The sequence below is a fragment of the Neolamprologus multifasciatus genome, chromosome 6 (assembly GCF_963576455.1).
Source record: "Neolamprologus multifasciatus chromosome 6, fNeoMul1.2, whole genome shotgun sequence".
In the NCBI taxonomy this organism is placed as follows: domain Eukaryota; kingdom Metazoa; phylum Chordata; class Actinopteri; order Cichliformes; family Cichlidae; genus Neolamprologus; species Neolamprologus multifasciatus.
The window spans coordinates 7513626-7539693 of NC_140444.1; the positions used below are offsets into that span (position 1 = coordinate 7513626).

Here is a 26068-nt window from a genome sequence, read left to right on the forward strand (position 1 = left end):
ACATATGAAGCAGGTTTTTCATATTTTAGAATATGACACTTAAATCTGTCACAATTATTTTGCAATGTATTTATTTAAATGTCATAACTATGTGAAAGCACTAAGTAGTAATCTCCAGCAAAAGGCAGAATATCACTTCTTGCTAACAGTCCCAAAGAGGTGTTTCACTTTATGTTGTAGAAGAAAAAACACAGCTGTGAAAATGTCTGCAAATGAGTGTGTTCTGTAAGGAACATTAAGTGTAGAATTACTGACTCATTGCAACATTCAAACAATGACTGCTATGTGCAGCTGGGAGATTGACCCTCTGATAATCATGATTATATGGCAATGTCATGTGTAATTATGCATTTTACCCTAACACTAAAATTATGTCTGAATAGCACAAAACAACAAGCTCTTCCATACGACATAACAACGGGCTTGATTATACCTCTGGCAGCTTTTTGTTAGAGTAATGACACACATATGCAACAGTGAATGTCAGTGTATATTTAAAAAATGGTTTAATGAAGTCATAGATTTTTTTTAGCATCATTGCAAACCTTTTCTGTTAAATGGAACCCCTTTTATTTGAAGAAATACTCATTTTATTTTGAAATTCAGACAGTCTGACAAAGAATGGCAAAGCTCCTTTGCAAAAACAATATTTGCTTCTTTCAGCAAAGGCTGTCTATTTCAGGTACATTAAAATATAATAGAATATAATGTGAAAAAAAGGATAAATTAAATTCAACATATTAAATTAAATTAAGCTTATATTGCTGTACAATTCATATATAAATATATATATATATATAGAGAGAGAGATAAAAATGGAGCTGTGCGGTAAAGCCAGAGCAATTAAATCTTGATTTTTATGAATAATACACCATTCATCTCACAATGTGCAAAACCAAAATTCAGATTAATATATCACCAGCCATAGGTCAAAGCCATCAAAACTTCTGTGATACATGTTTCTTTCATCACGTTTGTGCTTCATAATAATCAAAAGTGACAAGAAAAAAAGATTAAATTAGTCGCCATGGAATTGGATGATAGAATCCTCTCATGAATTAATAGATGTAATGCTATTTCAGGAGCAACTAATCAAATACCATTTAATCCAATATTTACCAGGCCAACCAATTACCTCGTGGAACATTAATTAGAGAGAACATTTATAAATGTATGGTTTCTAATTACAAATAGAAGAACAGCCTGCCCTTATCTGTAAAAGCACTGCCAAGCATGCCAGTAGTCTCATCTGTAATTGGAAAAAAAAAAAGCAGCAAGCATGACTGGCTCTGACAGTGGAATTCTTGATGAATCAGACTGGGTAACGGGTATGACAGTTATCAGTCAGCTCAGAGGAGGAATCTTGCAGGGTTAAGTTCAGTTTTTGTATAATCTCTGCTGGAAGTACAACGTTCCAAGCATCTGTTGAATGTCTGGGTTCCAGTCCTCAAGGACTATTCAGTGTGCCAAGTTTTGAGCTGAGCCAGACTGTTACAGAAATCTATTACAAGACAAAAACCAATCAATTACATATTTTGGCAAAATAAGGATGAGGTATGAATCTGAGTTTCTGACTTCTTTATCACATTTATTTTTTTACCAGAGGCAGAAATTTTATGAAAGCAGTATACAAAATTTCCCAAAAGGAAAAGTTAAGCTGTGTGAACTTCATTGCCCCTATGGACTATAAAAGTTGGACGTCACGATTGTAAGATCACTCACTGGTTAGAAAAGCCCAGTTCTGATGAGCCAATTTTAGCGATATAGATGTTAGCATGTATGTTTTGAGAGCTAAATGGATCTGAGTAATATGGTAGACTGGTTTTGCTTTTTAGGAGGGTGCAAATGCTAGAATTTTACCCACAAAGCTCTGTCTCTGAGGCTGTTAACAAATTTAACTACACAGGAAATCATTATGTGTCCAATATTTGTATTAAAAATACTTTAAAAGTACAAATGAACAAACATGGTCAAGAGGTAAAAAAACGAGTTATAGAAAAATCTATTTTACCACGAAAGATGAGCTTATGTGTAGGAATCATCTTTGTTATACAGTTTACTTGCCAGTCGAGAACATTTTAGACTTCACTGTTTCTTTATTTCTATTTGCTGCAAAAGGGAAAAAACACAAAAAAACAGCAAAAACAGCATACCAGATAGTGCTTAGGATTTAAAAACTCTGTCTTTTGATTTGTCGGCTGAGAACTGAGAGTCCATTAGTTACTTGTTTGAGATTGGTCTATGCACAGGGTGACTGAGGACCCTGACGGGCTAGCAGTTATGAGAAAAAGCCAAAAAGAGGCTGGATGAACAGGCCCATAGTTCCCAGGACGCACACGGTCACAAATACCCAAAGGAAGATTCTATCAATCACCATGGCAACGTACTTCCAGTCATCCTCCACCTGTAAGTAAGGGAGGGGACAAAACAAGCGGTGTAAAAAGACAGTGTCAGTGGTTAGAAATGAGAGATAAACATGAACAGAGATCATTTAAAAGCAGGTGAAAAGGCATGCACGGCGAGAGAGACGCACGTGATTCAATATCTCAGTGTGTTTGAGGTTACAGGAGTCGATGGGGTGAAGTGTAACACAGAGAAAGCGTGGGGGGAAAAGGAAGACGGAAATAATAGAAGAGAGAACAGCTGAAAATTTCTCGTAAGTCAACAGAAAACTGATACATAATTTACACAGGGAGAAATTACTATGATAATCACATTCAAACCACAACGTCAAAAAAAATAAATAAGCAACAGGCGTTTTGACAAAGCTGATTGAGGCACTAGTTTTGCATATCAAAGGCTCCTTTTTGCCTTGTGGGAGATTTCACCCACTTTATTTATAACTGACAGAGAGAGGAGGGAGATTGTTCAGTGCAAATCTAAAATTATTTGTTCTAACTTACATTGTTGTAAACTTATAGAGCAGGTTACGCTCTGCAACAATACAACAGCTCTCCCTGCCAGCATTTTTTTTTTTGTTAGTATGGAGTGGTTTTGCATAAATACATTATGTATGCTTACTGTGTATTTGCTTTCCATGAACGTCTGTACATTTATATAAAGTACAGAATTACTGGAACAATGTATCTTCTGTGTGACAAATGTATGCCTGCTATTTGCTTACTAAAATATAAAAGCCAAAGTCAAACTGTGTTTTAGTCAAATGGAAACACAATGTGCATATAAACTGGAGTTAAATTCAACATCACACTGTGTGAATAACCAACAAAAAACAGCTGCAAGTTAAAATGTTATTTGGTGGAGCAGTGTATCAGTTTTAGTTTACTGGAGCTAAAGGCCAAGGCATAGACCTTCTTTCACAAACAAAAGAATCAGAAATGCAATGAGAAATGGTAATGATGGATGTAGATTTCATCACACTAGGACTTCTTTTATAATCTCAGTGCACAGAAAGAGGATAGATGAGCTAAACTAAATGTGATGTATATGAATTTTGCAACCTTGCTGACCTTTATTTTGGTAAAATTCTACTTGGATGTTTTAGATCAGCGGTCCCCAACCTTTTTTGCGCCACGGACCGGTTTATGCCCGACAATATTTTCATGGACCGGCCTTTAAGGTGTCGCGGATAAATACAACAAAATAAAACTAGTACCGGTACTGAAAAAAAGAAAATTTATTCATAAAACATGTGAAAAGACCCAGGAAAACAGAGTAAACGATAAAAAACGCAAATAACGCTGAAAACCAATAAAAACCCTGAAAACTATACATTTCATACCTGAGCCTCAACTCTCGCGCCCGGTACCAAACGACTCACGAACCGGTACCGGTACCGGTCCGAGGCCCAGGGGTTGGGGACCGCTGTTTTAGATGACAGCAGTTACCCTTTCCTCACTGTCTTATCAACCACTTTCAAACCCAAAGAGGGCAAAGGATATGCACATGCTATGTCTTTCTTTTTAAATACATTTTTTTTATTCTGTTAATATAAGTCTTAAATTGTAACCTGAGTGAGTTGTTGTGTGTGTGTTTTGCTATAGGAACATCTATTTGATTTGTTTAACTCTTACTGTCCACGGACAAATGATAAGAATGCCTCACCTCTTTGGCCTTGTTGCGGCTCCTCATGTTTTCAGCGATGTACTTGACGCTCTCGATGGCCTGTTTAATCTCAGGTGACACCACAGAAAAGGCCACGACTGTGTTGATGCTTTGGTGACTCAGCTGACGTGTCATCTTCCCAGGGTCTGGGGTTTCTGGGGTTTCCTTCCCATGCTGGCAAGGGCAGGGGCATTTCTTTCCAGTGCAGCCCTCCATAGTTGAGAGCTTGCTTTCACCAAACTCCAGACAGTTAAGCGATCCTCCTCCAAACTGTTGGGAATCATAATCAATTAAGATTAACTTATACGCCCTCCTTTATTTCCAAATAGACATTGGCTTGTTTCATATGTAGATATTTAAGTGAGCTAAGCAGTCAAACATCAGCTGATATTAAGGAAGGACTTGTTCCTTTTCACTGAAGCTTAGTGTTCAAGTAGTACAAAAAACCTAACCAAAAAACAAGAAAACACCCACAAATATTTCCAAAAATGTAGTGTTTTGTTTCTTTTTTTACTTCAAATATTGTATAACAAGACAAAACTGCACACGGGAACGCAAAGTTTTTCTTCTCACTCTTAACTAACTGAAGCTATTTAGTTCATTGAACTAGCAAATAAACAAATTGGTACTCTCTTTCCAGGCAGACACTTCTGCTATACTTTTGTTCGTATTTAACAAAATAAAAATGCAGACATAAGTATACACCTTACTCAATAAATGGGCCACAAGTAGGGGTGACGTGGAACGCAAGTGGCCCCCAGGCCGCGGGTTTGAGACCCCTGAACTAAGCTCTCTTTCCATGATCGGTGACAGAATTGTTTTGTAAGAGTGTAAGGCTTTGTTTATCAAGGAGACCGTGAACTTTGCAGCATTATTTGACCTGCTACAGAGTCATAACCTCAGTGCAAACAACGGGACGACAGGTGTCACTGACACAACCTACATCACTTGTGATAAAAAGTTTATCATTAAACTATTTTTGATGGCTAGGATTAGGGATGGGAATCAAGACAATGTTCTTGTGAAGAACCACTTCCCAGTAGTTTAGTTTATAGGAATTGTTGGTCTGTTTGCCTATTGATCCAGCTTATCGATTCCACTTGCACTGGCCCTGAAATCAGCTGATTTCAGTTCATGTGCCGGAGGACAAAAATATGGACATTACATTTACATTTTTATTATTTTCATTGCACAAAAGGACAAGAGTTCAACAGTAAAGTGGAAACTTCATCCAGAACAGAAACAACCGCATTATGCTGCTAACACGACTTTGGGTCTTTGCAAGCATCTGCACAGACAGCATGCTAACATGAGCAGTCAGGCTGCAGCCTCTGGTTTCTACCTGTTCGTGTTTCTACAGTAGAATCACTGTGACGATCACTTGAAAGTCTCTTTGTGCTTGTTTTCATCTTTGCTTTGTGTTGTCAGCTTTGTGTTCATAGCTAAAAGATCACGTGTGTCCTCATTAGGACAGGGATTTGTGTTGGTGTGCAGGGCTGTAGCCTGTAGGTTTATATTGGTAATTTGTAATTATGAGATGGTGTATTTCAGATCATTCATCAGTAACATGAAAGTAACGTAACGAGTAGCCTAACAAATATCTTTCTCCTGAGAGTAATTAAGTAACATACTGCACAACTTTTAAGAAACGTGTTCTGTGTAATACATGACTGTATGGAGAAATGACCCCAACACCAAGGGAAAATACTTCCAATACATTCAACAAGCAGATGTTTTGTGAGCAAAACCACTTACCTGCATTAAGCTATTCTTCCGTTTTTTCCCTCCTTTTCCTCCTCCGCCTCCTCCTCCCCCTCCACCTCCTCCTGCCTCCCCACTGCTGTCCAGCCCCCCAACTTTGCTGTTCTCATCAATCGGTCTCCGCATTAGCATAATCCTCGGTAGCACTTTGAGAAACACCGAGCGCACCCAGCCCGGCATAGTGTGGGTCATTGGTGTGCGATAATGTACATTCAGCACAAAAACAGTGATGACAATGCTGAGTGTGACGAAGATCATTGTGAAGAGGAGGTACTCTCCAATGAGCGGGATGACCAGCGATGTGGAGGGGATGGTCTCTGTGATAACAAGTAGGAACACAGTGAGGGAGAGCAGGACGGAGATACAGAGCGTGACCTTCTCTCCACAGTCAGATGGGAGATAGAAAACCAGCACTGTGAGGAAAGAGATGAGGAGGCAGGGGATGATGAGGTTGATGGTGTAGAAGAGTGGCAGACGCCGGATGTAGAAGGAGTAGGTGATGTCTGGATAGATCTCCTCACAGCAGTTGTACTTGATGTCATGTTTGTAGCCTGGAGCATCAATGATTTCCCACTCGCCACTTTCCCAGAAGTCTTTCAGGTTCACCTAACACATGGACAAAGATCTTAAAAATCACAAAATCTGAAGAAAAAAAAGACATATTTAGAATCAACAAGCTATATTAAAAAGGCTCCCTTTTCTGTTAGAATAACCCACACAATGCATTATTTTCTTCAGGTAAATATGATGAATGGGAATTTGCAAGAAGTTGCAAACCAATTTTGAATTTAAAAAAAGTCATGGAGCCACTGATTATCCACTGGACCTCCCCTAGGTCCAAGCAAAGTGGTTAATGCATGAAACAGTTACATTCTAAATGCTAATCTTAAAATTCACCTGTTTTCTTTATCTGTTTGAATAGCAGATGAATCAATTAAACAAACTTGCTATATCCAGTTACCAATGACTGTTGCATTTTCAGGAAGTTAATTAAAATAAGTGTTTAAGCAGCAACTTTTAGTTCCCTATGTGGTCTTCTACATGCTTGATTTTATATTCCTAATTATGGAACTCACACTGTTTCCTAGATGCTCAGGTCTTTAAAATTCTGTCTTTTTACCAGTGAGCAGAATTTTATTTTTGCAGAACTCTTTTTCTAAGGAAATTGTTCCCACATAGACATACTTTAACAGTTTACGCCACTAAAATTAAAAAAAAAAAAGTATCTATAACTCGAAATTTCGACTTACTTTTCTCAAACTTTTGAGTTAATAACTCGAAATTTTGAGTTAGCGCTGCCAATCAGTAATCTACATAAATGACGTCAATTCCTTGTTACCCGGAAGCTGAAGCCCTCAGCTGCAAGTGCTACAGCTAAGCTACCAGTATTACAGTCAGTCATGAATGCACAAATTGCTGATAATTTTCAGTGTGGCTTCACAAATTATGAAATCCTTGTGTTATTAATTACATGGTGTTATTATCAGCAAACATACTCTCGAAAGCGGCAATTTGTTGTGATCCAGTTTTTGAGTGCACATTCCACGTAGATTACTGATTGGCAGAGCTAACTCGAAATTTCAAGTTACTTTTCTCAACATTTCAAGTTAATAAGTCAACATTTCAAGAAAAAATCTCAAAATTTTGAGTTAATAACTCGAAATTTTGAGTTATGGTTACTTTTTTTGTGTGGCGGAAACGGGCTTCCATATAACAGCAACCCATTCTTGACCAACATTAAAACTGTAGTTATTTTATCAGCTTCATCCACATTTTTTAAAAAAAGAATACATTATAGCAACCATCCCAGATATTTTCATCAACTAAGGATTTCATTTAAATGATTATTATTTGAGACTCCATGCTATACTCCTATATGGCCGTCATGCCTGAGAAATTACTTCTTTGGCCTACAGCAATTTGCCACATATCACTTTTTTGTCGAACCCCATTGAAGTTATGGTTCTCTGACTGTGCCACTGGCTGCAGAAGACATTATACAGCCTGTTTTACAGACCCAATAGAGCTCTTCATTACTTGCAAAGTGACCTTTTGTGTAAAATTGATGGAGGTGCCCTTTAATAAAATAAACAGTGAATTTAAAAAAAAACTAATGGGTTTGAAATGCCTGTTGTATCTAACTGGAATGAAGTCTGTACTAGGCAGAAAGAGAAAAAAATGAAATAGATAGTTTATTGTTATACGAGGCTTAAATGCAGTTACCTTGGACCCAATAAGTACCAGGTCAATCTTGGCTTTGTCATAAGTCCAGGACCCAAACTTCATAGAGCAGTTCTGATAGTCAAAGGGGAAGTAGGTGATGTCCATTGGGCAAGATGATTTAAAAATTGCTGGAGGAACCCATGTGATAGTTCCATCAAACTTCAGCAAGGCCTTGGTCTTATCCTCCACCAGAAAATCTCCTACAGCACTGTGTAAGACAAACGTGAATGTATAACAAGGCGTACAATGTATTTCCATGGCAAACAGTGCATGAGAACGTAGACGTGTGGTGTGAATAGGACACAGAGGTTAGGTGGAAGGTAGAGATGTCAAACAATGAGAGAATATGCAAGGAGAAAACAAAGGCACAGAAGAAAGGGGAGAAGATAAAACCAGCAGTTATGGAACAAAGGATTATTAGGATTAAATAGAGGACAATAAAGCTGCATTATGTATTATTGTGAAACACAAAACGACCTTTGATTAACAATATGAACCTTTGTTGTAAGTAGAAAGAAGTAATGAGTCTACAATTAACTGAGGTAAAACTGAGAGAATACAATGCAGCACAAACTGACCCTGAACAATAGGGAGTCCATTAGCATATTTCACAGCATTTTCTGTTGGAAACTCTGAAGGTATAAAAGACATTTGTGCTTCAGAGAATATGGCCATTAATATAATATTGTAATAAGGCTATTCTCATGCTGAAATGACATAGAGGGTTCTTTGTCAGTGCTTTTTTTTTTTTAAATTACCCGCAAGATTCATGAGCAAGGGGAAAATATTAGGTGTTGCACAAAAGTGACATTAGCATTTATTTGGAAAATCTCTTCTGCTGTCTTGTGATAAATACATATCAACAGTTTATTTTTATTTCATTTCTTCACCTTTCACAGTTAGCTGCTCTTCTACCACCATTAGAGCAGCTAAATGATCTGTTTGTTGTTTGGCGTTGGTCAGTACACTGAGTTTAGGAGTTATTTTAACAAAAACATCTGCCTGCTGCTGGAAACAGGGCTGATAAACCTTGGACGAAACCTGCATTAAAATTGCACGCCATATCCAAAACAATGAAGAAGAGGAATATAAAACAGTTCTAATATTATACTGAAAAGTCGGAGTAGTTTTACCTCTATGTAAGATCTATTGGTAATAAAACATTTACTAGTAGAAGTCTAAAATTTCAGACAGATTCTGGTCTGGGTTTAAAGGATGGACACTTACAAGCAGAAAAATATAAATCACAATAATAATAAATCAATATAATCATTCACCTTTGCATTTTATAAAGATTTTTTTTTAAATAATTATTTTTATTTTGGCCATTATTATGGTTTTAATTGTTATATTATAATCACTTAGCTTACTGTTGCCATAACAGAGATCCCAGCTATATAATTTATGAGTGTTATGATGTTGACAGCCTCACTTGTTGTAGAGCACAATGTCGGGTCTCCAAATCTTGTTCGATGGGACTCTAATGAACTCAATCCCGTCAAACTCTGCAGGCTTCCATCGGAGCTTGTAGTCATTCCAAATCTGATGGAAGGGAAGGGAAAAACAGTTTTACCAGACTCGCGATTCAACCATCTGCTTTATATTTTGCATTGTGTGCTGCAGACAGTATTAGTCACTGGAGACATCCCCCTTCTTGGGAATATTTTGAAAAACATATTTATACTGCAGGCAGAACTTTCTTTGATCTTTTACAGTAGTGCTAAATAAGGGTATTATAGAGAAAACAAATCTTAAGGCTTTCATTTGCTTCTACATTAGCTCGTGAGTGACAAAATAACACTATGTGATATCAACAATAGCCTGCATAAAGAGCAGCGCATAGAGACGGGGCGTATGAATAAATAGCTCCCTGACAGAAATAAAAGAAGAGTGCATTCAACATATCCGTAGGTAGCATTTCATGAGCTGTATATCCATTAGTCTTGGCTATCTGCATGTCATTCAAGATGAATTCATTCATTAGAAAGGCAGATTAATACCCAGTTATGACCTGGAAGCTGTTTAATTAACCACTTCATGCAACACTGCCTTTTTCATTTGAGAGTTTGCATTGTGATTGGCTAACGATGTAATTCATGATAGGCTCAGCTGTGCAGCTTGTTGTGACCGTAAAATTTCAGCATAAAAAAAATAGAAAGAAGAAGGAAAGTATAGGTCTATTTAGCCTCAGTAAACAGGTACAGAGCAGTTTGTTTACAACAATAGCCAGTGTAATTATGGTTATCTTGTGACTATGCCACTGGACGTCCAGCATTCTGGGAAAGCACAGTTTTTTCTCCTCGTCACAATTAAAGAGTAGGAATAGTGAGAATATTAACCCAAACTATGGTTCAAAGAATGCAAAATGTCTGTGTACTCTATATACTTTTCATGTATTTTCCACACATTTAGCAAATGGGATTACATGTTTGTTTTAAAGAAATATGTAATACATTGGCTTAGTTATAAATAGCAACATGTTGTGCCAAACCTATATTTTTGGACTTTTGGGAGATGCTCAGTTGTCTGAATCTTTATTGAGTTTTGCTGAGGAAATGAGTAACCATCATAATTACTGATCACTCACTCAAGACTGATTAATATGCAGGTATCATCCTGAAAACTGAGGCTTTTTCAGGGCAGACCAAGTCAAAGATGTTATCACTGATTAATTAGGAAATAGGTTTTATTGTTTGCTCTACTTGTTTCATTGCCTACTTAATAATCTTAAGGGAGAAATGCTATTTGTTCATTTTGATGCATATTTAACTCAACATGTATTTCACTATTTATTTATTTGTTTAGAGTTAGATTTTTTAATAGATCGATGGCATCTCTAGTCTTTGATAGAAGCTTACTTTGAACCATGAGGTTCAGCCCACCTGAATGTGTCTACATATCTACAGTACTCAAAGAACCTGTATGTATATGTATTACATTAAAGTTTTCCTCCCACTTACATAAAATAGTCAGTGGAGCTAGATTTCAAAGAGTACACAGCTAGGATGTTTAAAAATATTGTGTTAAGGCTATTGAATAAAGAATCCCCTGCAGTCAAACTGCAGAACAGTTGCAATAAATACATCAAGGGGTAGATTTCTAAAGTGGCTTCCACTGTAAACCCACTGCTGTGATCCAGTGTCTTTGTCAGTGATTGTGGTGTTGGCACTGCTTGTCATTAGCAAGGACTTGTTGTAAACAAAGCAGCCACGCCATTACAAACAATATAGGAGATTGTGCTATGCAGGCATTTCAATATATTTTAATTGGAAAGCTCGGGGATAGCAGCACCACTGAATCACATCAGATTCTACAAAATGTTTGGCTTTGTAGAGCAATTAGGCACCAATTTAAGAAAGATAAAAATAAATCAATAATGCTTACAAGAAGTATTTGTAATCTTTTAAGCACAGATTAATAGTGGAGGGAAAAGGGAAGAGGAAACAAAATGTTATCAACGAGGTGAAAGAGAGAAAATGTTATTGGCTGGCAATGTGAGGTCAAGAGTTCAGGGTCTGTAGCTATAGATCTGCTGAGCTGCAGAGCGTGACTAGCAATAACGCTAGCATTGATCACTGGGCTGATTCCATTTCCGTGTTTATGTGAGCTGTCTTTGTTTTCTTATCCACTCGTGCTCTCCTGTTTATTCCAACTAAATGTAACATTAAGTCACAGCTAAAAGACAGACTGCAGCATCCCATACTGCTTAGTACGTGTAAACAATGCGTTAGAACATATGAACCTCGTCGGGCTTCACTTACCCGGCTCTCTGCAGACCTCAGCTGTAAGGTAGGTCAGTGAAATTGTTAATGCATGCTGTGTGTGATGTGTTTATCCGTGTTTGTGTGCGTACATGGTTACTCACATGCCTGAGCCATAAATTTGTTTCCATGATTTGATTCACCTCATCCTGCAGAGACACAGAGTAGGAAAAGAGCTCATTAGCCAGCAGATGTGGGTGTGTTTGTGTCTGTCTGCTTGTGCATGTGTGAGACAGACTGTGTTGCTGCTTCAGCCTACTGAAGGGACTACAAGAAATGTGCACATCTTAGTCCTCTGTTATATATGATTAACCGAGAGGATCAATAGTGAGCAAGTTCCTAATAAATGAAAAGGTTACATAGTTTACATCCTCTATGCCTTGTCCTTATTCAGTTCTGATTTGCAGTCTTAATATTTTTACATTATACAGAATCGACTTAAAGAACTCTGTAAAAGCCATGTCTTGTAGACAAACAGACAGGTGAAAATGTGTGCATAAACACACACATAATGACACATTCATGTAGTGCTACTACACCCTGACATTCACATCCAGGTGCTCACCTTTAAATTAATCTCACCTCGCTGAGCAAGCAGATAGAGGTACCTCACAATCCAGTCTGGAAAAAGGCCCCTGCTGGCAATTTCCTCTTAATCTCAGGATTTCCACTCTGAGGTGAAAACCTCTTTTCACTGGGGATTGCACAGCACCCCCACCTCCATCACCAGTTTTGAACTTAACATTGTCAAAGCACAGCAGCATTGTATAAAAACACTGTGAGGCATTTTTGGAATCTGTGAAATTGAACAGACTAAATAAAGTCTGCATTCACTTTACGCTTTCACTTCTCGCGTTCCACGGCTTATCTTCTTGCTCTTCGGTTTCAAAGGTAGGAAATGTGATCAAGATGTTCTTGGAATGACAACTCACTGTTCACACAGACTATCGTAAAATGTTGAGAAGTTGCTATGAGTGACAAATGCATAGATACATTTGGACAAATACATAAAACAAGACTGTTGCAGAATGTAGAAAAATGCTGTGTGTGTGTGTGTGTCATAAAGCTTACAACTTTAACCAGCTGGGAGATGGAGACCTCAAACTCCACAGTGACTGGATCAGAGACATTCTCCACTGGTCTGATGAACTGATTATATCGTCTAAACAGCTTCCTGAAAAGTCGGTCCTCAGCCTTTGATGAGAGGCAGTCTGAGGGTGAAACAAAGATGTAACATGAGAAATTCATCTAAGGCAGGGATTTAAAAAAACACTGAGAACGCAACAAAGAAGGAACTAAAATAAAATAGAAAAGAAAAATCAGACTCTTCTGAGATTCAACGCACCAAACATCAATAAGTCTTTTCAGTTTATAAAATTTATGAAGAACTCTCTTTAGATTACAACTTTTCTGCTTAGATCATCAGAGTAAAGAAAGTGCTTTGATCAAGTGTGTGCTGTGAGATAACCTTTAGGGTGCTTTTCAGTATGTTTGAAATGATGAAAATTGAAGAATGATAAATAAGGAAGCCAAGAGCAGTAATGTCAAGTTTCAATTCTGGCATGCTGCAAAAAAACATAATGATAATAATTAAAACAAAACATGTTGTTTTTCTAGTTTATTTGGATTTTTTTTTTAATTTCCTTTACATTTCTTTCTGATCATTTGTTTAACTGAAAATCTGCAAAAGAGCAAAATAAGGTCATCATTTCATTGAGGACACAGTTGCCTCACACCCACCTTCCACCTTAACCTCTTGAGCAACATTTTCAGTCTCACTGCTTCTGTTCATTTCTCAGCACCTTCTTTCTGGACTGCCTAAAATCTTACTAGACCTGTTATTGTTTAGCTCAGTCACTGTTCATCTGTCTCAGCAGTTCCAGTTCAGAATCCACTGTAATCCAGGTGTGTGGCACCAGTTGGCAGACAGAGTGAACAACTACCTGCTACAATGTGTAGCAAGGTAGCTACCTAGTAGCATTGTTTCCTGTGGTTTCTTGAAAGACAACTTACTTATGTACACATCAGTATTTCCTGTAGGTTAGCTACAGCTGAGCCCCGAAGTCATGGATAATGCGTAGTGGGGTTTCAAGCTTTGCAGTGCAACACGGTGACAGTGGATTTAGCATGCTTCAGTACAGTCTAAACAGGTATTGTTGAAAATCCATTGACTTGACATGAATCTAGTAATGAACTAAGCACTGCAGAAATTCATCATGAGGGAAGAATATTTTACTTCTGCCTGTTGCGTAGCACTGTGGACGGGTGTTACCATACTGAAGACAGCATGGAATATAAACTAAGTTAAACTCAAATAAACATGTGATATCTAAATGTAAATAAATCACTGTGACATGCATGTCCTCTTCTCTTCTCCTGAATAATGGGAACTATAGTTTGGTAGGTGTAGGAAGCTGTCAGTGTTCACCCATATGAGAGCACGAGTTATCATAATGTATCTATATATAGGTGTTTGTCAGGAGTGAAGCTTAAGGGGTGTGTATGTAACCAAAATATGAAGACCTTATTTACTTCCAGGAAGGAACCTTGAAGGCTTCAGGCCGAGAATCTGTCTATTTAGTGGGAAATGCACAGCAAGCTATTTTAACATAGTGCAGAGGAGCTGCAGACTGCAGCCTGAGGACAGGAGATGAGGTGCTGAAAGTTTTTTGTGTGTGAGGAGTGAGGGGAGCTGCTATTTCTTTAAGCTTATTCCCCATTCAGGATTCAGATTTCAAACTTTTGGCTTCACTGTGGGGTAACGTGAAAACTCTGTCCAAAACACACATGCCAGTATCATGGGAAGTGATGTCAGTACAGAAATACCTTAAACCTGTATTCCTAATAATGCTCACCATGGGAAATTACTGCAAAATGACTTCTGGTCCTATGCAAAATAGAAAAAGGATTTCTGACTTGACCTCTATTAACACTTGTTATTACACAAGTATGTCGTTACAGTAGCCAGTGAACGTGTAGCTTTACAGTCAGATTCCACTGCTCTTATGTCACATCTGATTTCTGATTCTAAAACACCAAGAAATACCAAAACAGGACATTACAAAGCAGTGGCACACATCACAGCAGCAGTTAACAACTACTTGGTACAGGTCTATGTGGCATACCATCTATGTGGATTCTCCTGGATACTAGTAACAACAGTATAATTGCACTATATATTGCCTCTTATCTTATAAGTTAAGGTTATAATGCTAACCAGAACTGCCACAAAATAAAAACACCTTAAAATTATTGCAGCATTTAGGACCAGTTGACCAACTGTCCAAAAATCATTAGCCATTGCTGCATCTTCACCAAGTGAACTGGGTGAGTTTTATTGTGAGGTCACAGGAAAATATTTGACACCACAATCCATAATTACAACTAATAACAGCTGTTGATTTTATGTACAAAAACAAACATGTTCTTAAGGTGGTTTAGAAGAGTATAAGAGTATGAACGGGAATGGAAGAAGGTTATGAGCCAGGTGAACAACTTTCCTGTGCCATCACAGCAAAGCTGCTTAGCTGTGCTGTTGGCACAGAGTTACTGGCATGAGACAAAGTCAGATCACATTTGTTCTTGGCGTGATGAAAAGAGACCAAATATTGAATGAACATAAATGTGTCTGGTTGTGCTATAAACAGAAACACTAGTTGTGTCTGTTTTAGTCCATGCTCAAGAAGTGTTTGTTTCCTCCAGGATTCTGTGACTATTAGACCACATTTACTGTTACCACCAGCAACTACATCCATCAATAATCCAGCAGAGCTAGAATCTTTAATATCATTACATTTGATCTAGAATTTATTCTAAAGAAGACTGAAACTACATTCAGGACCAAGATAAATCGGTTACTGGGGTTGTGTAAGCTGTGCAAGTTTTCAAAGTGAGCTGTATCAAAGCAATAAGTTTAAAGTTCCCCACACAGCTTGCTGCCTCGAAGCCAACTGAGTCACATCATTTACACTCCTGCAGTTTGTGAGGATGATCACCCACTTTTCATCCTTCAAGACCCCCCAGTGCTCTTGGAGTTGTCACGCAGAAATCCCGCTCACGCTCCCCATCACGCTCTATAAATATATCTAGATCAATACCACATTCGTCTCTGCAGGGCAGCTTGAATGGAGGTGAGAAGATGCAGGACAGAGTATTTTGCAAGGAGAATGAGGACACGAAATAAGGGACAAAAGAAACAGCTAAAACAGCAGGTACACAAAAACACAACAATTAAGAGAAGACAAAGAGACATCTAATGTTCAGGAGAACTTCTAAAAACTTGTCACCTCAAAGACACAAGCAGATTTTACCTTCGGGTGTTTCATTATTTATTTCCCAAACTTTTTTGTTTTTGTTTTAATAAATGCTATTCTTACTTGACTAGCAGCAGTCAAATTGAGTTTGGGATACATAAGAGCAAAATGTTTTAATTAAAACGGAGTTCTTTGGAGACGTCCTTGAAATCCTGATGATGAAATATTGCTGACCCTATTACATCAAGATGCTTCGCTCAAAGGCAGAAGATAACCATCTTTATGCACAGAACAATGACACCAGCTAGCTGGTGTTGAACTTCTGATGACAGCCCTCTAGAGAGAACAACAAGAGAGGAAAAAAGGAGAGAAACACCAAGACAAGAAGTGGAGGGAGAGAAGAAGGGCGTAAGGGAGAGGAGAGACAGACTGAAAGCAAAGCCTTCTTGAGATGTCACTCAGAAGATTATGACTCCAGACTTCATAGCCTGCTGTCTGGTAGCTACTTAGCATGTGCTAATGCTGTGCTAAATAGAGTTTAAAGGGAGTATGGTAACAGACACTTCACATCTGATCCAAAAAAGGAAACAGTCCGTTGCACAGTGACTATATTTTTCAGGATACAAGCGATAGACTGAAAAAGACAAAAACAGAAAAGAATGAAATTTGAATTAAAATATAAAAGAAATAAAGTAGAAAAAAATGTTTGATTAAAACGAGCCGTCACGGTGCTTCATCTACTTGTTAGTATAATTGCAAAGACAGAGCTGCTCCCTGCTACACGTCCACTGACTAAACCAATTCTTTGATCAAAACCTGGCATTTATTCACACACTCGCTCTCTCTCTCACAAACACACACATATGTATGCCTACATTTAGCTTGGTCAGATGCATTCCCCATCGAGACTTAAAAAAAAAACATGTTAAAGTGAAATGATCTACTCACTTTGATCTGTATTTATCACATTTACCCTCACTTGCCAATTATTAGTCCACCAGTCAGAACTTCCCAATTTTTAATGGACACTTTCATCATAGTAGGATTAATGCATCAAATGGGGTAAAGAGTGGGAAAAAAATAATTATGTAGATAGGAACATATTTCACACACTTGTGACAATTAAAATGAGATTTGGGAAAAGGTGCATAAGAACAAAATCACGGTCACACATGCGCCTTTCTTGGTACTCAAGACTCTAACTATAGGTTTTGCTGTTGATAGTTCATTAAGCTCTCTCTCATATCTTACCAAGCACATGAGTCTGTCAAGCTTAGCTTGATCCCCAAATATGGATGTGCTGTATATAGAGCTGTATATATAAGAACAGCGTTTAAAAAAAAAAGATTCAGTAAGGCGTTAATCCCTAGCAGTTACACTAGAATTGTAATTTTAGCATGATTGGAGCTGAAGGAACTGTTAGCATAACTAAAAATACGTTATGATGTGCAATTCGTCAAATCCGTCTTTTGTTTATTATATGCATTTGATTAATCTATATGTTTTTCAACTATCCTACAAACTGTACCTCGTCTTCTGGTTTGGACCCAGGAACTGTCAATCACTGCTGCTTATTTTGGACTCCATATAACATAAAATCCCTCAGGGGATATGCCAGGGATGGTATGAAGGATGGGATTTTGATGATTTAGGGACAATGTGTTGATTTTAAGCATTCTGTAGTTAGGATTATCCCCTTAATATCCATCCAACCATCCATTTTCTATAGAATATATTGGGCCATGCTGAGAACAATGGCCTCGGACTTGGAGGTTTTAATTGTCATTACTGCCGCTTCATACTTGGGTGGGAACTGCTCCAATGCAAGCTACAGGTCACCACCTGATGAGGCGAACAGAACCACATCATCTGCACAAAATCACCAAGGTGAAGGTCCACTTAGAAATTCTGCCCATTAAAATCTCCGAACAGTATCGGTGACAAAGTCCAACACCTCTTGGCAACAACTCCAACTTATTGCCAGCAATACACACCAAGATGTCGTTCTACTTGTACAGGGGCCAATGACTTGTAACAGCAAGGCAGACACCCTATACTGAACAGCTCCCATGGGATACCCCGAGGGTAACCTTTTTCCAATATTAATTTAAAACAGTTGTTCTGCTACAAGTGCACTTTTTACTTAATAGTTGCCTAATTATTTCCTTGAGTGGGAGGCGTTACAACTTGTCTCGAGATAAGCTTTGAATTATCATATTTATATTGCAGATTCCTAGTTATTTTCTCTTTTTTTCCCTCTAATTTGATTATTTTCCTTAGCTTGGGCATGTCTTTAATTTGGCCACCTTAACCTGCACTGCAAATATGGTGCACTAATCCACTGCTGTGATGAAAAATGGGGGAAAGAGAAGATTCTAAGGCTCTTTTATTTCTGCCTGCACTGCTTAGCTATGTTTCCTACAGAGATGTTCTAGTGACTTAAAGGAAGCATCTCAGTTTGTCTTTTGACACCACTGCACAGCTCTGTTCTTTACTGTTTAAGCGGATCATCTTTTTGATGGGACTCAAAAATAAGACAGCTACAGTGTATGATACGGGGGGAGGGGGGGATATCCTGGTTTGAGTTAACAACATATACACTTAATGGACTCAAAAGTACAGAAACAGGAACAGGAAACAGGAGACAAGCTGGTGTAGAGGAATACCGGACAGATAATGCTTATTGTTAAAGAAGAGACCGTTTTATTGGCCGTGTGAGAGGCTGGTGTAAGAGTAAGCCATTTAGCCTTCAGCCTCCCCTGAGCATGCAAATGCTTTTAAAGGAAAGTGAGAAAGAATGAAACAGAAAGGAATGGAGATAGACGAGGGTTCTTTTTTTATGTACAATGCTTATATGGTAAACACTGTATAAAGCTGAAGTGTTTATTTTTCCTGTGTGCCTGTAAACTGAGCTGAAATGCGTTGAATTTAAGTGACAGAGATTAAGTGTGAGTGGAAAAGGAGAGAGAGGAAAACAAAAGAAAAGACCGACGAGAGGAAAGGAACCTGAGAGATTAGTGAGTGAGAAAGAGGCGAAGTCACAGAAAAGTGAGAGACAGGTGCAAAAAGCCCAGGAAGATAGGATCGTGGAGCAGTGAGTGTGTGGATGTGTGTCCAGTTAATGGAATACCGTGAGATGTGACTGATGCCTTTAACAGCAAAGGCTCCACACTTGTATTCAGGCAAAATCTACAAACAGCTTTGTTTGATTTGTCTTTTTTATTGTATTCTTTTTGTCCCGACGTTCTCAGCAGATGCTAATATTGGTCAAGCATAGCTCTTTTTGGACTTATGACATCCATGCTCGACTGCACACATTTCGCAGTTCTCATCCATTTTTAACATTTTTCACCTTTGAAATGAGCAGATCTAATAGAAATTTCCCTGAAGGCATGCTCACAAAAAAGTGGGTTACATGAATTTGAATATGTTTCATGGAAGAAAAGCGCTCAGCCTTTGTAGTTCAATATCTCAGTGGTCCTTTTCTCATTTTAGCATGTGCATTTTGTCATTATTAGGTGCGAATGTGACCCTGACCAGGAATGTAAGTGCCCATATATTCCTTTCTCTGGATGTAGGAGAAATATCATTTTGACTTTGGGCCATGCCAGAGTGAGAAATATTTTACATGCAAACTGAGAAGCCATTGTTTGATGTTGACAGGAAGTATCTTTAGCTCAATATTCCATTAGAAAAACTGTAAAACTGTAACATAAAGGATCGCATTTATCCACAAAAGAAGTTTTAACAACTGACAATGGACACATTTTCTACTCTAAAAACTGAACTCCAACAAACAGGTTCAGCCTTTATGAAAACCGGCGGATGTGAAGCGAGGGATGCAACATGAGGTCCTCTCAACACATTTCTCTGTGACTCAGTTCATATTTAGCCACGCCCCCTCTGCTCTGTGTTCTGCGCTATAAATGTTACCGTGATATAAGCCTCGTTACCACACAGCTGCAGTCATGCAGGCACACACAGACACACACACACACACCTTATCACTGCAGTTCACTGACCGGATCATCAGTCATGCATTCAATTACATTATGAGAATAGCCTTTATTTGAATACAAGGGACAGTGTTGTGACTATATGCAAGTTAAAGTAACACACAATAGTAGCACTTCTGAAATCACGAGAGGCAAACTAAACATTGCTTGCGTAAATGCTGTTTACAGTTTGTGTGTTATCCAAATATATGGACACAACTGCAGCTAAAGGTATGGTTACATAAGTTTTTCCACGTTTCGCACATTCACAGCTTTCAAAAAGGATGAATTCATGCGAGTAATATTAATCAGTGTCACAAATCACTAAAGACCATTACCACTGCTAATTTGAGATTAGGTGCAGCTGTGGCTCAGCTGGTAGAGCAGGCCATTTACTATTTGGAAAGTTTGTAGTTCATTCCAAGGTTCCTCCAGTTCACGTTGGGCAATATACCGAACCTTCTCGAGTGAGACGCATCCATCAGAGTGTGAGTGAGCGTGTATGAGACAGATAAAAAGTGCTTAAAGTGCATAGAATAAAGCACTGCATGAATGTGTGTAAATGGGTGAATTTGACTTGTAGTGCAGAAACGCTTTGAGTGCTCAGAAAGAGCAGAAAAGTGCTATATATATATACCCGTCCATTTACCAGTACAGAAGTTTGTATTCTGATAGTGTCTCCAAACTTAGTGCAAACTTTGTGCAGGCTGACTGAACACAGGGTCAGAAGTGAATGTTGAACTGCCCATGAGCCAGTTTTGGCTGTAGACTGTGCTGAAACAGAAAAAGAAGACGAGTCCTTTAAAATGTCCCTTTCTGAAGTGATGGAGTAAATGTTTGCGTGCCCAGCTCATCCAACTCATCACTTGGTCACAGGGGAGTAGTACAAAGCAGGTTTTATGGGTCAGGAAGCTATGTTGAGCTTAAAGTCAGAGTTTTGTGTGTCATGAAAGAGGCTCTATTTTTTTTAACCTGGTTAAATCACCATGGTAACTTGTGCTGAATGCATAACCTGCTCAAGAGCAGAGTTTCAATGTAAACTTGGAAGTGCCATGTTTTTATTTTTTTTATGTGCAGTATGTATTCTGTCTTGTTGAATGTATTTGTGCAACTTGTTAAGCAGGAACTACAGTACCATCACAAATGTAACCCAACTGTAAAGTTACAGCCCACAGCTTTACTGTGCAGTGCACATTCACTGAAATGTGCACATATTCAGCTGGTGATGCAGAAAATATAAATATATATAAATATTTTTATATATATATTTATATTTTTAGACTGGATTCTAAGCTTAGAATTGAGCTGCCAAGTCTTTCTTGTTTACTCGGCTGGAATTTCAACTACTGGAACACGTACCAAGAATGCCTTTTCCATCAATAAAATGAATTTCGCTTTGATCTGCAGACAAACTAAAGGAATTTCCACGTCTCTGTTTTCAGGCTATGGCACAGTAACCTTTAATGTTTAATTGTATCCAATTTAAAGTTCAGAGCTCTAATCTGCAGCAGCTCCTCTTAGAAACAAACAGTGCATTCTGCATTCAAATAATTAACTGGAATAAAAATTGGGTTTTTTACCGCCCTGTGCACTAAATCCCAAGATTAACAATTTTCGACAGCATTAATCTTGTCTTATTTGCAACAGGATTTTATGATACTGTTATGTTTATGTTCCTTATAGAGTTTATCTCAATTATATCATCATCATCTCTGATTGGAGGAACCAGCACTCAGTGGTCTCAGTTTTGGGAATTTGTAAAAACATGGGATTTGGTCATTAAATTATCACCAAGAAACATGACATTTAGTCTGATTATTAGAATTAATTTGTGTTCCTAAATTTATTTAAATGCCCCACATTGAAATTTTCCTACACTGTAAAGCATGAAAATCAGCATCATTTTAGCAATCTTGTGAGATACCTGGTCAAAATGCTTCAGCTTCTTTCTTAGAAGCTCACTGTCTTTAGAAGTGTTTATTAAATTTAGTTACAACAACAGATGAAGGGTCAAGTTTAGTTTTCTCCAAAATTCATGTGACGTGATTTAGGTACAGACGTGATATGGACTTGGAATAAAGAATGTGTCAGAAACCATCTATGTCCACTGTGAGCGACCATCTTTGAACAGAGGCGGTGGTTTACGACACCAACTGTCTGCCATCTATAATCCAGTTTTGAGTTCCCTCCCCAGACGCCTTAACGCCCACTCACATCCTGGGCCATCTGACCTCAGGAATTCGCATGACAAGGTGGGACCAGGTTTCACAACGAGCTCATCCGAAACCCTGGCTGATTGGGACCCACACCCAGTTTCACACCTTTGCTCAGGCGATTGGAGAATCATCAGGGGGTCCTTTTGTCCCTCTGCGGGGGGATACTCCCACTAGGTTTAAATCTGGGACTCCCCACCATTTGACCTTAGAACTGAAGAAGCTTCTCAGATGAGAGCTGAAACATCTTCAAGCAACTTAATGAAGTCCAGATGCTTTTCTTTGCAAGCTCCTTTGACAATGTGTATAAAGGCTGATACACCATAAGAACGTCTGCCTGCTATCATGCATGAATCAGATAGCTGCTATTTATACCCTTGGAGCGAATGTTTACGTTAAAGCTTGGAAATGCTGCAGCATAATTACTGTCGCGAATTTATTCCACATAGTTGCTCCAGGTCAGATCCAGGCTCTCTCAGCTGCGGTCAATGATTAAGATACTGGCTGCATATCAATAATCACAAATTCTTCCTTCCCTTTCATCATTCCAAGTTGGATGGCATCCTTATCTCCTTTCCTTGATCCTCATCTCAATGCCTTTCCTTCTTTCTGCCCTGCCTACCCCTTTCTCTTCTTTCCTTCTCTCTTTCATCCTTTATCCTGGCTTCCTACTATTTCTTCCTTCCATTCTCATTTCCTCCATTCCTCCTCCTCGCCTTCACTTCCTTCTTATCTTTGACATTTCATTCCTGTTCCCTTCTACCCCAGCTATCTTTCCTTCTTTCTTCTATGAATCTTTTTGCACCAGATCTTCCCTCTTTTACAATCTTTCTTCTATCTCCCCTCTCTTCTTTGTTTTCATCTTTATCTTCTTCCCCCCCTCTCTCTCATCGCCCTTCATCCATTGCTATCTTCAACCCTTCATTACCCGACTTCGTCGCTTCCTCACTGTCTAGCTTTCTTTTCTCCTTCTATCAGTCATTTCTTGCGTCCTCCCTCTTTTCCTACCTTTCTATATATATTTTATGAATCTTCTCTGGACAAAGCTGCTCTTGTCTGAAAAAAAAAATACACTTTTGTATGTTTTAGTTTAGTCGATTATTTTTACCGCTAGTTGAAAATACCTTAATGATTATAAGTTTAACTTTATTACAACAATCAAACGAGCCTTCAACAAGATAACTTTAAAATTATCTCATGCTAAATATGTAATGTTTTGTTCCTATCCTTTGCTACAAACTATAAGAACAAACGAGAAATGAATACAACTTTTAATTAGTGTCGTAATTGGGGTGAAACGAAATAAGGTCATCAGATTCATCCGAAGACACGCATTGCTTGGAGGGTTTTTTATCAAACGCCTGCAGCAGACCAAGCCCCCTCCTCCCGACTAAAACCCTCATATCTGCTTTCTGTGTGAATAAAGAAAATTGGTACAGGCCTCGTATAACCTCCAAAAGTCTCGCTACCTGTAAACGGAGAAAAGGAACTGTAATCTGTGTTGCTTAGTGAAATCACATCGACCCTTCAAAACAAAATTAGCATTCATCAAAATTCATTTGCCTTTCTCCAGATTTTTCCGTATTTCATTTTTGTTGACCTAGTGTGATAGTCGTAAGAAAATAAGTTTTAGTGCAAAAACCTAAAATTGATGTTTTGGCAGGAAATCTTTTGCATATTTTGACGATATTTTTGCTAATTATTCAAATGATAAAAACGAGAAAAAGTTTGGAGTCGACATAGCGATGACTACAAAGCACTGGAGGATGGCAGAAAAAGACAAAGTTACTAAAAGACGCCTCGGAGAATGCACAGTAATTCAGCCTAAGCACCCCAGAATCACCAAGTTAACTATCAAGACACTGACGCGCAGAGAGGCTCCAGTGTCCTGGAGCCTTGAAAACCATGCAGTCAAAAATCCTCACGCGTCTGTGATCTGCAGAATATACTATATAACTCTACCTTGAATAAACGCCACTCACCTTGCGCCTTCAAACCCACGAGTAAAAGCAGCAAAGTCCATCTCTCCACAGACTGCATCTCTCCCTTGTGTCGTTTGGGGATCCTGTTCACTTTTTTCCTGAAGGAAGCCTGTCTCTTTAATCGATGAGACGAGAAATAATGTGAGAGGGCGTGAAAATGTGCCTCTCTCCCCTGGTGTCGTCTATCTCGCTTTGTCGGTGCGTTCCTTCCTGATATGATCCCAACTTGACTTCATACGTCCCTCCCCTACGAGCGCAAAAATCCCCTCTGGCGCATCCATACGGATCAGCACAGGCAGAGAAAACCATCCCAACATGCGCAAAGTGATCCCAACACTGGCAAAAAGCGAAATGTCAAAGATCGAAGAGGATATGAACCTAAAATTAAAAGTATGACACATTCAAACTTAAGTGCCACACGCGTAATATGCTGTAATAGTTTTTGGGGGGCGATCAGTGTGATATTGTCTGATCTGATCCAGATCCAACAGTAAAATCTGCGGATACTTTATCTCATTCCAGCTGCTACATATTGGTTAGAAAGTTGCACGGCACACGCAGGACAGAATGATTTGTTTGTGAGACGCTCAGTGAGTTTTAGTGTGCGCTCTCCGTGGTGCTGAAGTGTCCACACAACAGCCAGTTTACTTTATCTGACTCATTTTTAGCCTTCACGCCGTTTTCTTGTTTGAAATAACGTTTTGAAGCACGTCCGCATAAACCAGCGAGTTCGAGAACAAGTACTGCATTAATCCAGCGAGTTCGCTGAATTCCAAAAACTGGAGCAATACCCCTTTGCATGCTGTGTCTTCACCCGACCACTGAAGTGCAGCACTGCGCTGTTCTGAGGAGGAAAGTTTATCTGCTCGGAAGCATGCTTCCTGCCGCTTTGAAACACGCTGTTCGCATTATAAGCTCCCCAGGTTTCTGTTTACCAGCGCTGATTAAGTTTAATTTTAGCGCATGATTTTACACGCTTGGTTTGACGTCATCAAAGAAAGTCATTAAGGAGAGGAGGCTTAGCGGAGCAGTGCTGAAGTGAACTGAGCCGACACAAAAGCCTAAGGTGAGTGGCGAGAAAGGGAGTGACACATGACTCTGAGACGTGTCCGGGTGCTGCACACGCGAGCTGTCCACACCTGCTTGGGGACACAGACGCAAACACACAAGGGCGAACAGATGCTTCCTTCAATCAATATATAGACAGAGTGAAATATAGTTTGACTTAAAGTAGAGCATTATTTCCACATCAGCCCCAAATATACTGAAAGTATATCCTGCTAAGATGTGCCGTTTGCTCTGAGGACACCGTCACTGGCTGTCAGGACAGTCTTTTCTACCTTCTTTTAAAGAAATAACTAAAAAACTTACCTTTTTGTTTATTTGGTTGTTTGTGATAAGAAATAAGTTACCCTTTAAAGGATGATCAATAATATTAAAAAGATCTGGGGTCTTTTGTAGCTTTAATGGCTCTTAAAGCAGCAGTTCTGTTTTAGTATCAGAGCATGCTTAATGCTCGTAGTTTAATATGATTTCAAAACAGACTGCACGTGTGTTATAATATAATAATATGTAAAGTTTTAATGCCCTTTGACCTTCTGACATTTTAAAAGCAAGATCTTTTGGTCAAGGTTTTTGTATTGATATGTGGCTGTAGGCTAGTGAGTACCAAACCAAAAGTCTTTATTAACAAAAAACTATTGAGCCAATGTATAGATCAAAATTTTTATTAATATTACTTTATTTAACCCAAAATTACAGAGAGGGGAGTTTGCAAGACACAGTTACCTTCTAAAGCAAAACTAGAGATGACCC

General features: G+C 38.6%; 1 protein-coding gene across 1 annotated transcript; it reads right to left on the reverse strand.

Annotated features, from left to right (window-relative positions):
* Nucleotides 1-489: 489 nt before the first annotated feature.
* On the reverse strand, nucleotides 490-25223 carry LOC146516278 (neuronal acetylcholine receptor subunit alpha-3-like). Its single transcript, XM_085161710.1, has 8 exons — nucleotides 24254-25223; nucleotides 12882-13021; nucleotides 11915-11959; nucleotides 9482-9591; nucleotides 8050-8257; nucleotides 5821-6432; nucleotides 4066-4335; nucleotides 490-2404 (listed from the first exon to the last, which is right to left on the reverse strand). Exons 1-8 carry the CDS (start codon nucleotides 24309-24311, stop codon nucleotides 2279-2281), a joined length of 1569 nt encoding a protein of 522 aa, XP_085017836.1. The 5' UTR covers nucleotides 24312-25223; the 3' UTR covers nucleotides 490-2278.
* Nucleotides 25224-26068: the final 845 nt, after the last annotated feature.